General features: G+C 35.0%; 1 protein-coding gene across 4 annotated transcripts in view; it reads left to right on the forward strand.

Moving 5' to 3' along the window:
• Positions 1 to 4,645: 4,645 nt before the first annotated feature.
• The window catches only part of LOC112058337 (mucin-5AC), a 132,500-nt gene continuing 124,619 nt past the window's right edge, over positions 4,646 to 12,526 (forward strand). For 3 of the 4 annotated variants that reach the window (XM_052889333.1, XM_052889334.1, XM_052889336.1), the window contains exon 1: positions 4,646 to 4,834. In XM_052889333.1, coding sequence (XP_052745293.1) covers positions 4,768 to 4,834 — 67 coding nt within the window. In that variant the 5' untranslated portion in view covers positions 4,646 to 4,767. The remainder of the gene's footprint in view (positions 4,835 to 12,526) is intronic. The other variant, XM_052889337.1, reaches the window with a different exon arrangement.

Below are 12,526 nucleotides of genomic sequence, written 5' to 3' on the forward strand. Positions count from 1 at the left end.
CCAACAGTTAAGCGAAAGCTTCTTAAGGTGTTGGTCGAAGCTTTTCGCTATAAGACCATTGACTGAAACAACTATCGGAACAATAATAGTTGACTCAACATACAAAACCTTCGGTTTCCCCAAAGAGGTCACCGAATTGCAACCAAGATACAGATGTTATTTGATCTACATCCGGCCCAGTAAGGGCATTGTAGAATCGTCCATGCAACTCCTTGCTCTGAGTTACTAATTACTATAGGCTTGCGCCAGTTTTATTTTTTTAATTATTAACTCTGCCGTTTATAGCAACAGCCAATTTGAAATGAGGTCAATGACTTCTAATTTCTTTGATTTGTAAATAGATTCGCATCCAGTGTCATGTGTCAATGTAATGTCAATATTCTTGGACACGTGTAAAATTGCATATATTTTGTCTACATACATTAATGAGTATAGATATTTACTGCATATGTGCTTAATTATGTTCTGTGGTCTTTACCCGTGGAAAGGTATTTTAAAGAGGAAACAAACTTTTGTTTCTATGTTTATTTGTATATCTGAAACTACTCGATTTTTTAAATTTAATTCATCAATGGATGGCTACATTATAGGCGAATAACGTAGGCTATATTTTATCCCCGTATTCGAGATCGAGAAAGTACTTCATAGAAAAAACATTATATTGTTTCCTTGTAGCGATATAGGCTACTACTGCACCGATTTTGATAATTATCACCAATTGAAAGCTAATGTAGTAACTTCTCTTGTATACATTTTAATTCCATCTTCACCTTATGTACAGTAAATCTCATCATGATATTGTCAATGTCGAGATTTACTGAAATCTCGTAAACATTAATTGTCGTACATTTTCATTAACATTTCATTTACACTCAATGATTAGTAATTTAGTAATTCAATCGATAATCTAATTTCGTCGTCCACCATTTTACATCTCTCCCCCCCCCCCCGCGTCACCATTTCTACTTCTTTTTTTGTATGCAAAAAGGCAAAGACATTACACCGTACAACCATAGAATACTTTATTTATTAAAATTAAATACTCGGCCATACTGCCGGACGTGTCAATATTGTTCTTATGAATTCCTTTTTGTACAACAATGTAATATTCCATATAAATTTAACTAGAAAAATCACATTTTAGGCAATAATATTTACGAAACCTTACACATGGGCTATATTTAATCCCCTTAATATTCATAGGTTTAGAAACCACGCGGGAGAAACTGCGGCGCGTCTGCAATATTAAACAAAAAAGTTATGGACTAAGTGCCTGTAATAACCAGTACGCTTAACGTGCTACCAATGATATAATTTATTGTGAAGGGAAATATACAAATATAATTAAAATAATTTATGTTTATTAAGGTTTGAGTTATGCATTGCTGAGAATACCATTAAAATTTATACATAGCGTCATCTAGGACAAAGATAGTACAACAAGAAACATAATAGTGCCAACAGATACGTAATAAAATATGTGGATTAGAATGATATATTTATAATGTTTCAAATTATTGCATTATTTATTGCAACAAAAAATATTTTTTTAATTCGAATTAATCTTTTGAAATAAAAATTTACAACAGCGCCATCTAGTCTCAGCCAGGTACAAAGTGAAATATGCTGAAATAGTTTTGTGAAATCTTCAAAGATGGCGCTGAAACACATTTATGTGCTAGTTCTGAGCTATCGTAACAGATGGCGCTTTAGAGACATACATTTAAAATGTTAGAGTAAAATATTTTATTTACTTTTCTTAATTAAACTTTATTTTTTAATAATAACAGCTTTGAATACGTACTAGGTATATAAACTTACTTATAAACTTGTAGGTGATAAACAGCTTAAGCCACTAAAAAATGATAAAAATATATTATACCTACCAATTACCTTATTTCACGGGATACTTTAGGTTCTTCCTCTTTGTTTTTTTTATTCTTCACAAGTTAGCCCTGGACTATAATCTCACCTGATAGTAAGTGATGATGCAATCTAAGATGGAAGCAGGCAAACTTTTTAGTAGAAGGATGGAAATCCACACCCCTTTTGGTTTCTACATGACATCTTATCGGAACGCTAAATTGCTTGGCACGTCTTTGTCGGTAGGGTGATAACTATGGCCGAAAGCCCCCCACCAGCCAGACCTGGACCAATTAAGAAAATCTCAATCGACGCAGCTAGGGACTGAACTCAGGACCTCCGTCTTGTAATTCCACTGCGTCACGGAGGTGGTATTTGCTCTAACTGGGTAAAAATCACAATACTTAATTATCTCTTCAAGTTTCAACCAACCTTAAGTTAGGAAACAGAAGTATCATATCAGCTATTAATGCTAATTTCCACAAATTATCATAATAAACTTACTAATAGCACCCTGTTTCGTTTGCAGAAACCGTAATGACCTAATAATTCCATTCGAAACTATCTAATAGCGCTGCACTGATAACTTTTGCGTCATGATAAGGAATTTGTATAATACTATCTGATACCTGCGACTTCGTCCGCGTGCAATTCAGTTTTTCATAAATCTCGTGGGAAATATGGATTTTTCCGGGATGAAAAGTAGCTGTTTTAATCCGGGGTAAAATTTATTTCCGTTTAAAATTTCTGCCAAATGGCTTCAGTAGCCACACACAAACTTTCGCCTTTATAATATTAGTGTGATTAGCTGCTACCTGCGACTAATTACGCGAAATTCTGTTTTTAACTGATTTCGTGAGATACCCTGGGAGGAAGAAGAAACACCGATATTTTATGCTTAGATACAGTTTGGATATAGCCGTGATAGCCCAGTGGATATGACCTCTGCCTCCGATTCCGGAGGGTGTGGGTTCAAATCCGGTCCGGGGCAAGCACCTCCACCTTTTCAGTTATGTGCATTTTAAGAAATATCACGTGTCTCAAACGGTGAAGAAAAAACATTGTAAGGAAACCTGCATACCAGAGAATTTTCTTTATTCTCTGCGTGTGTGAAGTCTGCCAATCAGCATTGGGCGTGGTGGACTATTGGCCTAACCCCTCTCATTCTGAGAGGACACTCGAGCTCTGCAGTGAGCCGAATATGGGTTGATAACGATTATTTCAAGTAGGCAGAGGCAACAGCTACCGACGACTGCCGTCGACTGCGACCGAAACGCCGCCCATCCATGGCAGTCGTCGGTAGCTGTTGCCTTGTTGGCAACGTGCTGCTCGTGTGAATGAACTCTTAGTTTACAAACAGTTTTAAAACGTCAAGTTCGACCATTTGTAAAAGCTTTACCACGCAGTTGGCGGTACGTCTTTGCTCAGACGTACTGCCGAGCAATGTAGCGTTCCGGTACGACATCGGTACCGTCGGAGGTATTGGTGGAATAGACTTGTGGTGCTTCCAAGTAAACCTTCCATCTTAGAATGCATGCTTCACTTAAAATCAGGTGTTATTGCAGTCAAGGGCTAACTTGTCAAATAATAAAAAAAATAATTATGAGGCCTTTATTATTTATCGGAAAAGGTTGTGTCGTACAACTGGCCCAGTGTACTTGTTTCAGTAGTTCCGTGTGTACGCGCCGCGACCGGCTTCGAAAGTGAGCTGGCTTTGTTTGCAGGGGTCCGCTACTGTTGGTGCAGTTTTGAAAATTTACATTTTGACTACATGTTTCATAAGGCCGTTAACTAATTACATTTGATGTTATAGATTCTGAATTTAATTGAATTAATTTATGAATACTAAGTTATAGTAGATGGCGCTTTTGATACTAACTACGATTCATTTTTCTTTCCTCGTTTTGCCCTTCAATCAGTTGTTAAAACTTTTAATTAAATGTCGCCTCAATAATGCTTGCAGATTAATATTAACTAGACGTAATTCTTTGAACTGTATTAATAATTACAACGATGAAATAACAATAACATTTAGTGATGCTAGTGTCGACGTGCGAATGTTTTTAAGTATTCATACTTCACAAGCACCAGTATTAGTAAAGGCTCTACCACCGGTTCAGAAGCCAGTTCACGGTTAAATTTCTGCCGTCCTCCGTCGTCTCATCCCGATCATTAACTACACCAATGTAAATTATCAGTAGCCTAAAAGGGGAGTGTTAGTTAACTGTCAAGGACGTCCTTAACCCTACATACAACGGTCACAAGTCTGCGACTCCACTCAAGGTCCATTCTCTTTCATTCTAGGGTTTTATTTTGGTAACAGTTTGTTTTGTTAATTAAGTTGTTCTGACAAATATTGTAAATCATAACTATTGTGTGACATTGGTTTTCTTATTTTTGTAATCCACTTCCGAGTCTGCTAAAATTAGTTTCTTTTTCTTCCAAGAAATTTTCAAAGTTTTTAGCCCAGAGTTAAGTTGAAGGTAAAACACGTTAAGAAATCACGTCAATATTCACAGACTAAAATATAATAAGCATAGATTCGCGTAGCATGTTTTGTGATAACAATATTTTCTCCTTCTTCTTTGCTCGTTATTATTTTTCTTGGTGTTTTCCCATATATCATTCTTGCTTTATGAACAGGACTTCTTGCGATAGAAGAGGCCTGTTTACCATTAAAATTGAAAATGTTGATTTCCGAGCTTTTGCCTGAAAAATCAAACCGAACGTTGAAAGGTTCACGACCGCTGCACCAAAGGCGAGAAAAAGCACGATACCTGTCTACGCGAAGTCCGCTCAGTCAAGCGCCGACTGTCGCCCGCGCAACGTCTAACGATGCGCTAGCCCGCTAGTTTGTGACACATGATAGTGCAAGTGAAATGATAATCGAAAGTTTGTGACAAAATGGCCAGATACTGTGTTTTGAGTTTGCTCTATGTCACCATATGTTTTACCACGTTCACATGTCAAGGTAAGTGACATTTTCTCGATTCCAAAAACTGAAAGCTCCAATTAGAACAAGTTCCGTTTAGAAGGTTTTATATAACTTTGGTATACTGAAAAAACGATTTTGAAAATGAGAGTAAAATTGCGAAATACGTTCTTAGAATCTTTATTAATAAATTATAGACGCATTGATACGCTGAATTATTTTTTTTGGCTGTTTAAAATTACATATACAGTTGGGTTGTAACTTGTATGTTGTGTCTTTCCGAAACGAAAGAAAGGAAGATACAGTTTTTAAAGTATGTTACGGATTCTAGTTTTTATAATACCATAGCATAAAAATATTCCAAAAAACACTTTGTTTATAAATTCGTTATTAAACTAGAGAATAAATCTTGAATGCGCTGAAAATTATCAAAACACTTTTTGCATCTTTAACAATTGTTTTAATTTCAACAATTAGTAACATTTGTACTTAAAATTATAATCTTATAATACTTAATACAACAAAATATATACTTTATTGATATAACAATGTTAAAGGAAAAGCTCCACTTTAAAAGACATCAACGCGTGCATTGTTGGTAACACAATACATTATAGAAAATATCTGCTGTACTAGCAAATAGTCAATTTAAGTAAGTAGTTTTAATATTATTTAAAAATAAACTTGTATATGTTTAGGTGCTAAATAAACATATCATAACAGCAATATATTAAATTAATCTCAAGTAACTAGAGACAAACAATAATCAATATACATAAAAAAGATAAGATTATTTTATTCATATAAGCCAAAGCTTCTAAGGGTTCAATTTAAAACCTCAATTCTTATATTACATGAACACGGTTTTTCATTTTTTATTCTTGCTAAAATCATTACATGTGTTATTATAAATTTATTACATTAAAAATACGATTTACTTTATCTACTTTACCGCCACAAGTAAGACTTTAATTATGTCTTACTTATAGCGTTTTCGCTTTATATGTCTACTCTTTATCTAAGTTTAATAAAAACACTTTAAGTGTTGCGTTTAGTTGATTGTGATCTTTGTTCAGAGTTAGAAATCTTAATTTCGTAATCAATCACAGTCGATATCCGGGTGTCACCAATTTGAACCATGATCTGTATTATATTAGATCAAACTACAAGATGCCGTTACAATTACTCACAATAAAGCATTGTAGGGCATATTCCTAGCATTCATGCTTTGAAGGTGTTACTTTTAGTTAGTAGTATAGGCTATGGTATTCCACTTACCATCAGCTGGTCTGCTTTGTCTGTCTATTAATTATTACAATAAAAATTGAAAAAACAGCCAGTTTTCTTTGCATGGCTAGTGCTTACCTCTGTTAAAAACCTTGGGCACGCCAATGCTTCAATCGTGGAGTTATTGTGACTTAAATATTATTGCTTTGAAGGTGTTACTTTTAGTTAGTAGTATAGGCTATGGTATTCCACTTACCATCAGCTGGGCTGCTTTGTCTTAAAAATTAATTATTACAAAAAAAAACGAAAAAAACAGCCAGTTTTCTTTGCATGACTAGTGCTTACCTCTGTTAAAAACCTTGGGCACGCCACTGCTTCAATCGTGGACTTATTGTGACTTAAATATTATTCATTAACTACCCATGTTCGGCTCACTGTTGACCACGAGTCTCGTCTCAGAATGAGAGGGGTTAGGCTAATAGTCCACCAAGCTGACCCAATGCTGATTGGTAGACCTCACACACATAGAGAATTGAGAAAATTTTATGTTATATTTTTTTGGCTGAATAAATGAATTATTATTATTAAAATAAAATCTTAGGTATGCAGTTTTTCTCACGATGTTTTTCCTTAACGTTTGAGACACATGATATTTCATTTCTTAAACACACATAACTGAAAAGTTAGAGGCTTCGTTTTCGAACCTACGCCTTCTGAATCGGAGGCAGAGGTCATATCCACTAAGCTATCACGGCTCATTAAATATATTAATGTTTATAGATCACAATTCATTAAATTCGTAAACATATTTTATACAGAATCAATGCTAGTCACAAAGAGAAAGGTAATATAATAAGTAGATGTGCGGCCTTCGGATACCTAACAGGTATTAATTAAAATTTACACAAATAGAAACTGGTATAGAAGTGGCTATACGAAAAATGTTCGTTTTATATGTCACTTGATTCACGTTTGTAGAGACAACTTTTTATTGTAATAAAAATGATTCTAACAAAATAAAGGTACTTCTAAGTTCTTTGATCTATTTTGTGATCTGTTCTACTTTTATATACGACTATAGTAAGGTTTTCTTTCAGTGCTAGGCCTGTAAAATTTACACAAATAGAAACTGGTATAGAAGTGGCTATACGAAAAACGTTCATTTTATATGTCACTTGTTTCACTTTTGTAAAGACGACTTTTAATTGCTATAAAAATTATTCTATTAAATAAATATACAAATCATCGATCGTAGATTGTAAGATGGGCCTCAAAGCGTCGCGGAATTGTCATTGGTTTCGCAAATTCAGTACGTCATCACTCGTAACACATTTCTCTTTTTTCATGTTGTGGCTTGTGTTTTTACACTTCCAAAATGGTATAATTAAGGCATTAAAATAAAAAAAATCAGTAAATATTTGTTCAAGTCCACGTCCAGCATTAGCATCTTACAGCATACGCTTGTTACGTACTAAGATAAGATGTGCGGGCACGTCTTTGGGTAATGATATAAAATTGTGCGTTCTTTAGTATGGAAGGGCCCATCTAACGATTTATATCGATGGTACAAGTTAAGTTATGAACAAAGCTTTATAAAATATGGTACCTACGATTTTTTATCAATATTAAATCTTTGCCTACAATAAAACCTTTTTCGGTAAGGGCGGGGTTCAAAATGATCCGCCCAATAAAAGGTTATAAGAATACGAAGATCGACAAATACCTACGTAAGAGACTCGAACGCTTGGCATTTTCAAAAAATTGCTTAAAATCATTTGCCATATAGAGTAAATGTCGAATTTTCGTCGGCAATTTCGGCAAAAAAAAATGTTACAAGGCATCTTAACGCATCGGAATGTTAATGGCACGTACTTTAACTTGAAATAATTAAGTTTATTACGTCATAAATTATTTAGGTATTGCGTCAACACGTTTTAGGTATTTTATGGATATTGCGGGTGATACAAAGAATGCATTTGCAATTAGTAAGTTTTGCATAGTTTTGCCAAAATTATGCAATTTTGATGTTTAATTATTAATTAATTTAACTTGTTTGTATTGATATTAGTATAAAGTATTTATTTTTATTTATTTATTTTAATTCTTTATTGCACACAAATAAGATACAATAAAAATAAGAGAAGAAAAAAAATAGAAAAGTAAGATGAATAGTAAAGTATTTATTAATAAAAAATAATAATAATAACAGAACATAACTTTATTACAAAGTAGCAGATGCTGCGTGGTAGTTCCCTTTCCCGTGGGAATATGGGTATAAAATATAGCCTATGTCACTCTCAAACAACGTGCCTTTATAGTAAAAAAAGAATTTTCTAAATCAGTTTAGTAGAGCTAAAGATTATTCCCTACAATACCGCAAAATTGACCTCTTTATAATATAGCATATCCCATGTGGTTTCCATGTTTATAACGGATTATGTAAAATTATATTCATGTTTGTTTGCAAACAAACAAACAACTTTCCTCTATATAATAGTAGTATAGACGTAAAATCTTTTACGAGTATGTTTAATGTTTGGTTTTCAGTAGGGACGGCAAAAACCAATTTTTGAAACTAATCAAGCATACTCGATCCGACCTAAATCGATCGCTTTTGAAAATTCTGTCAATAGAAAGCCACGTTATTTGTAAATGTCATAAGCATTATTTTATTCCTGTATTTCCACGGGAACGGGAACTACGCGGGTGAAAGCGCGGAACATCTGCTATTCTATACTAATATTATAAAGAGGTAGTTTGTGGTGTTGTAGTGGGTAATCTCTGAATCTACTGAACCGATTTTGAAAATTCTTTTACTAATAGAAAGCTACGTTATTTGTGAATGTCATAAGCATTATTTTATTCCTGTATTCCCACGGGAACGGGAACTACGCGGGTGAAAGCGCGGAACATCTGCTATTCTATACTAATATTATAAAGAGGTAGTCTGTAGAGTTCTAGGGGGTAATCTCTGGATCTACAGGACCGATTTTAAAAATTCTTTTACCACTAGAAAGCTACGTTATTTGTGAATGTCGTAAGCATTATTTTATCCCTGTATTCCTACGGGAACGGGAACTACGCGGGTGAAACCGCGGGACGTCTGCTAGTAATAGATACAAGAAATACGATCCGGTCTAAAGATGGTTAAGCGCAATTTGACATTTACCGCGATGACCATTCACCCGCTTGTGAAACGGTTGCCTCACTCGCGATGATTTACACAGAGCCTCGTTATATGCCGTTGGTTAATATTGTGGCCACAAAAAGTTATCTGTACTAATAATATAAAGCTGAAGAGTTTGTTTGTTCGATTGAACGCGCTAATCTCAGGAACTACTGGTCCGATTTGAAAAATTCTTTCAAGTGTAAGATAGCCCATTTATCGAGGAAGGCTATAGGCTATATTTTATCCCTGTATTCCTACGAGAACGGAAACCACGCGTTACAAGTTACAAGTTATATGTTATACTCGTAGCATATAGCGATGTATGAAAAAAACCACGACTGATGCACCTCACTTCCCCGCGCGCACGATTTCACACCCGCGCAGTTTTTCCCTCAGCCGCCCGCATATCATGCAAGTATCATCAACGTACTAGCTAGACTATAATATAATTCACATACATTTTTTTAAATCTATTTTTAGTCGATCTAGATTCAGTTCCTTATTTTGTCTGCAGAAAATTTATCCATACAATTAATATTTAAATTTAACTCTACCAATAAATAAAAATAGAGTTTGGAATGCAATGAAAGGTTACAAATGACGCCAATATAAGTGTACCATTTATAACGCGTTCTAGAGGAATATAAAATAACCTGTATTTGCTTTTGCATAAGGTTCAATATCTAACAAATTATTTGCAATGTAGAACCAATAATATTTGCTTTATACGGGTAAAAGAACGATTATTGTGGCCTGTTTGGAGTATCTTGCACATCTATATTAAAATCAACATATATTATTGTAAATTATAGTTTACGTGTAAAATATCCATCCACGCTTTCGGATGGATAGACAAACAGATTTGTAGTGAAACTACCAGTAAAGAACGAAATTCCAGTGGCGAATCCTGCAAACGGAGTTAAGAAAAATTTGATAAAGATTACATAGGTACATAAAAAACCGTTGTAATATGCAATTTATATATTATTGTCTTTGGTAATTAACACTATAACATATTTTAGGAGGATTGAATATGCGTTAATCGAAATAAAATGTTGTTTGTTTTTTAGGGATCCGTGATAAAAAAGGATCCCTTATATTATCAGTTTCATGTCCTTCCCTTCTGATGAACACCCTGATTTCGAAAACACGAGATTAGAGGTATCGAGTTTAATTAAATCATTAAAATATAGTAGTCTATATATAGAACATAGGTAATCTAATCAATCATCGAGGTTAAGTATGTACAGCCAGTACGGAACCCTCGGTGGTTTAACAAAATTTTTTTTAATGCAGATAGGCCCGCGTTTGACCATGATCTAACCTGATGGTAAGTGTAGATACAGTCTAAGATGGGACACGCTTGCCTAGAAGGTGCCTATTCACTCTTGTTTTGAAGATACCCAAGTTATAATATTCAGGAAACACAGACTTGGGAAGGGTATTCCAAACCTTAGCCGCGTATGAGAAAAGAAGACGCAAAGCGTTTTGTACGGGTCCTAGGGACATCTACAACATAGGGATGAAAACCCACCCGATGTTTTGCGGTGCGACGGTAAAAAGGCGAAGGTGGTATGACATCGAATAGCTCCTGAGCACTCTCCAAAATATATCCTATAAAACACTGATAAACTGGCAACTTTCCGCCGATGCTCAAGGGTTTGGAATACCATCTGGAACCGCTACTGATTCACCTGATGAAAACATATTCTAAAATATTGTAGTCAAACTTTTTTTCATTAAAGTCATACATGATTCAGACCGCTAGACGATTTCATATGTAGATGTTATTGTGATGGTCCACATACTCGTAGTACGCGCTATTGTGTTGCACTCCCAAACGTTTGCCACAGTTACACAAATTAATCAATGAGCAAGGTTGTTCAGGTATTTGTGACCTACTTTTATAAGAGCTGTGATAGCCCAGTGGATATGACCTCTGCCTCCTATTCCGGAGTGTGTGGGTACGAATCCGGTCCGGGGCATGCACCTCCAACTTTTCAGTTGTGTGCATTTTAAGAAATTAAATATCACGTGTCTAAATCGGTGAAGGAAAACCTCGTGAGGAAACCTGCATACTAGAGAATTTTCTTAATTCTCTGCGTGTGTGAAGTCTGCCAATCCGCATTGGGCCAGCGTGGTGGACTATTGGCCTAACCCCTCTCATTCTGAGAGGAGACTCGAGCTCAGCAGTGAGCCGAATATGGGTTGATGACGACTTTTATAAGATGGTTCAAAGAACTGATGCGTAAAATAACAGACAAACTTTTGAATTAAACAATTTTAGAAGTATGAATTACCTACTTCTACTTCCTGTGTGAAGATGAAAATTATTCTATACATCCTGGTTAGAATTTCATCGATAGTGTAACTTTTAATACATTGTAACGCATTGTTGGATTTACCAGTTAGGCTAAGTATTTAGCCTTGGTCCTTTAAGTCTTGGTGTCCTATTTAAATAAATAATTAATACAAAAAAAAAACTTAGGTCCGAGACTGCTTGTCATAAAAGAAAACACTAGATTGACAATATCTGAATTAAGTAACGCAAGCTGCGGCTTAAATCTTATAAATTAAGTGTTAAGTGTTGACATATAATTATATAAATGTTATGTGCGCCTATTGTTTATATGCATATCAGAATTCTTTCATGTGACATGTTTTATTTGATGTTTAATATGTGTATTGTTGGCGTGCTTTTTATCTATGCTAATATTATAAAGCTGAAGAGTTTGTTTGTTTGATTGAACGCGCTAATCTCAGGAACTACTGGTTCGATTTGAAAAATTCTTTCAGTGTCAGATAGCCCATTTATCGAGGAAGGCTATAGGCTATATTTTGTCCCCGTATTCCTACGGGAACAGGAACCACGCTGGTGAAACCGCGCGGCGTCTACTAGTAAATAAATGAAGCTAGTTTATTGGAACAGGATTACAGATAGGTCATAAAGACTAGATGTAAACATTCCCCGATAACTGGCTGCACGGCTATCATTGCCTTGAACCGAGCATGCCTTTCAGTCGCCGAGTCACGACACCCATCTAGTTCAAAAGTGAAACCATTGTTGCGTCAGCGTAAATATCTGATGATTAAATTTTTGTTCAATTATAAACTTATCTGTACTTTAATTACCGAAAATACCATGTTGGTTTGGTGGTTAAGTTGAGGTTAATTCATGCGTCGCCAGTCCATTGCCGGGGGGCTTCTGAAGCTCCGATGAACCAATATACGAATATTTTTGTATATCATAAAAGTCCTTATTAGCTTAATTCATGTGTCGAGGATTTTCAAAATTTTAACTTTTGCCAAGTATGTATGTATAGGTCTTGCATGCG

This window comes from Bicyclus anynana, chromosome 25 (genome assembly GCF_947172395.1).
Source record: "Bicyclus anynana chromosome 25, ilBicAnyn1.1, whole genome shotgun sequence".
NCBI classification, from domain to species: Eukaryota; Metazoa; Arthropoda; class Insecta; order Lepidoptera; family Nymphalidae; genus Bicyclus; species Bicyclus anynana.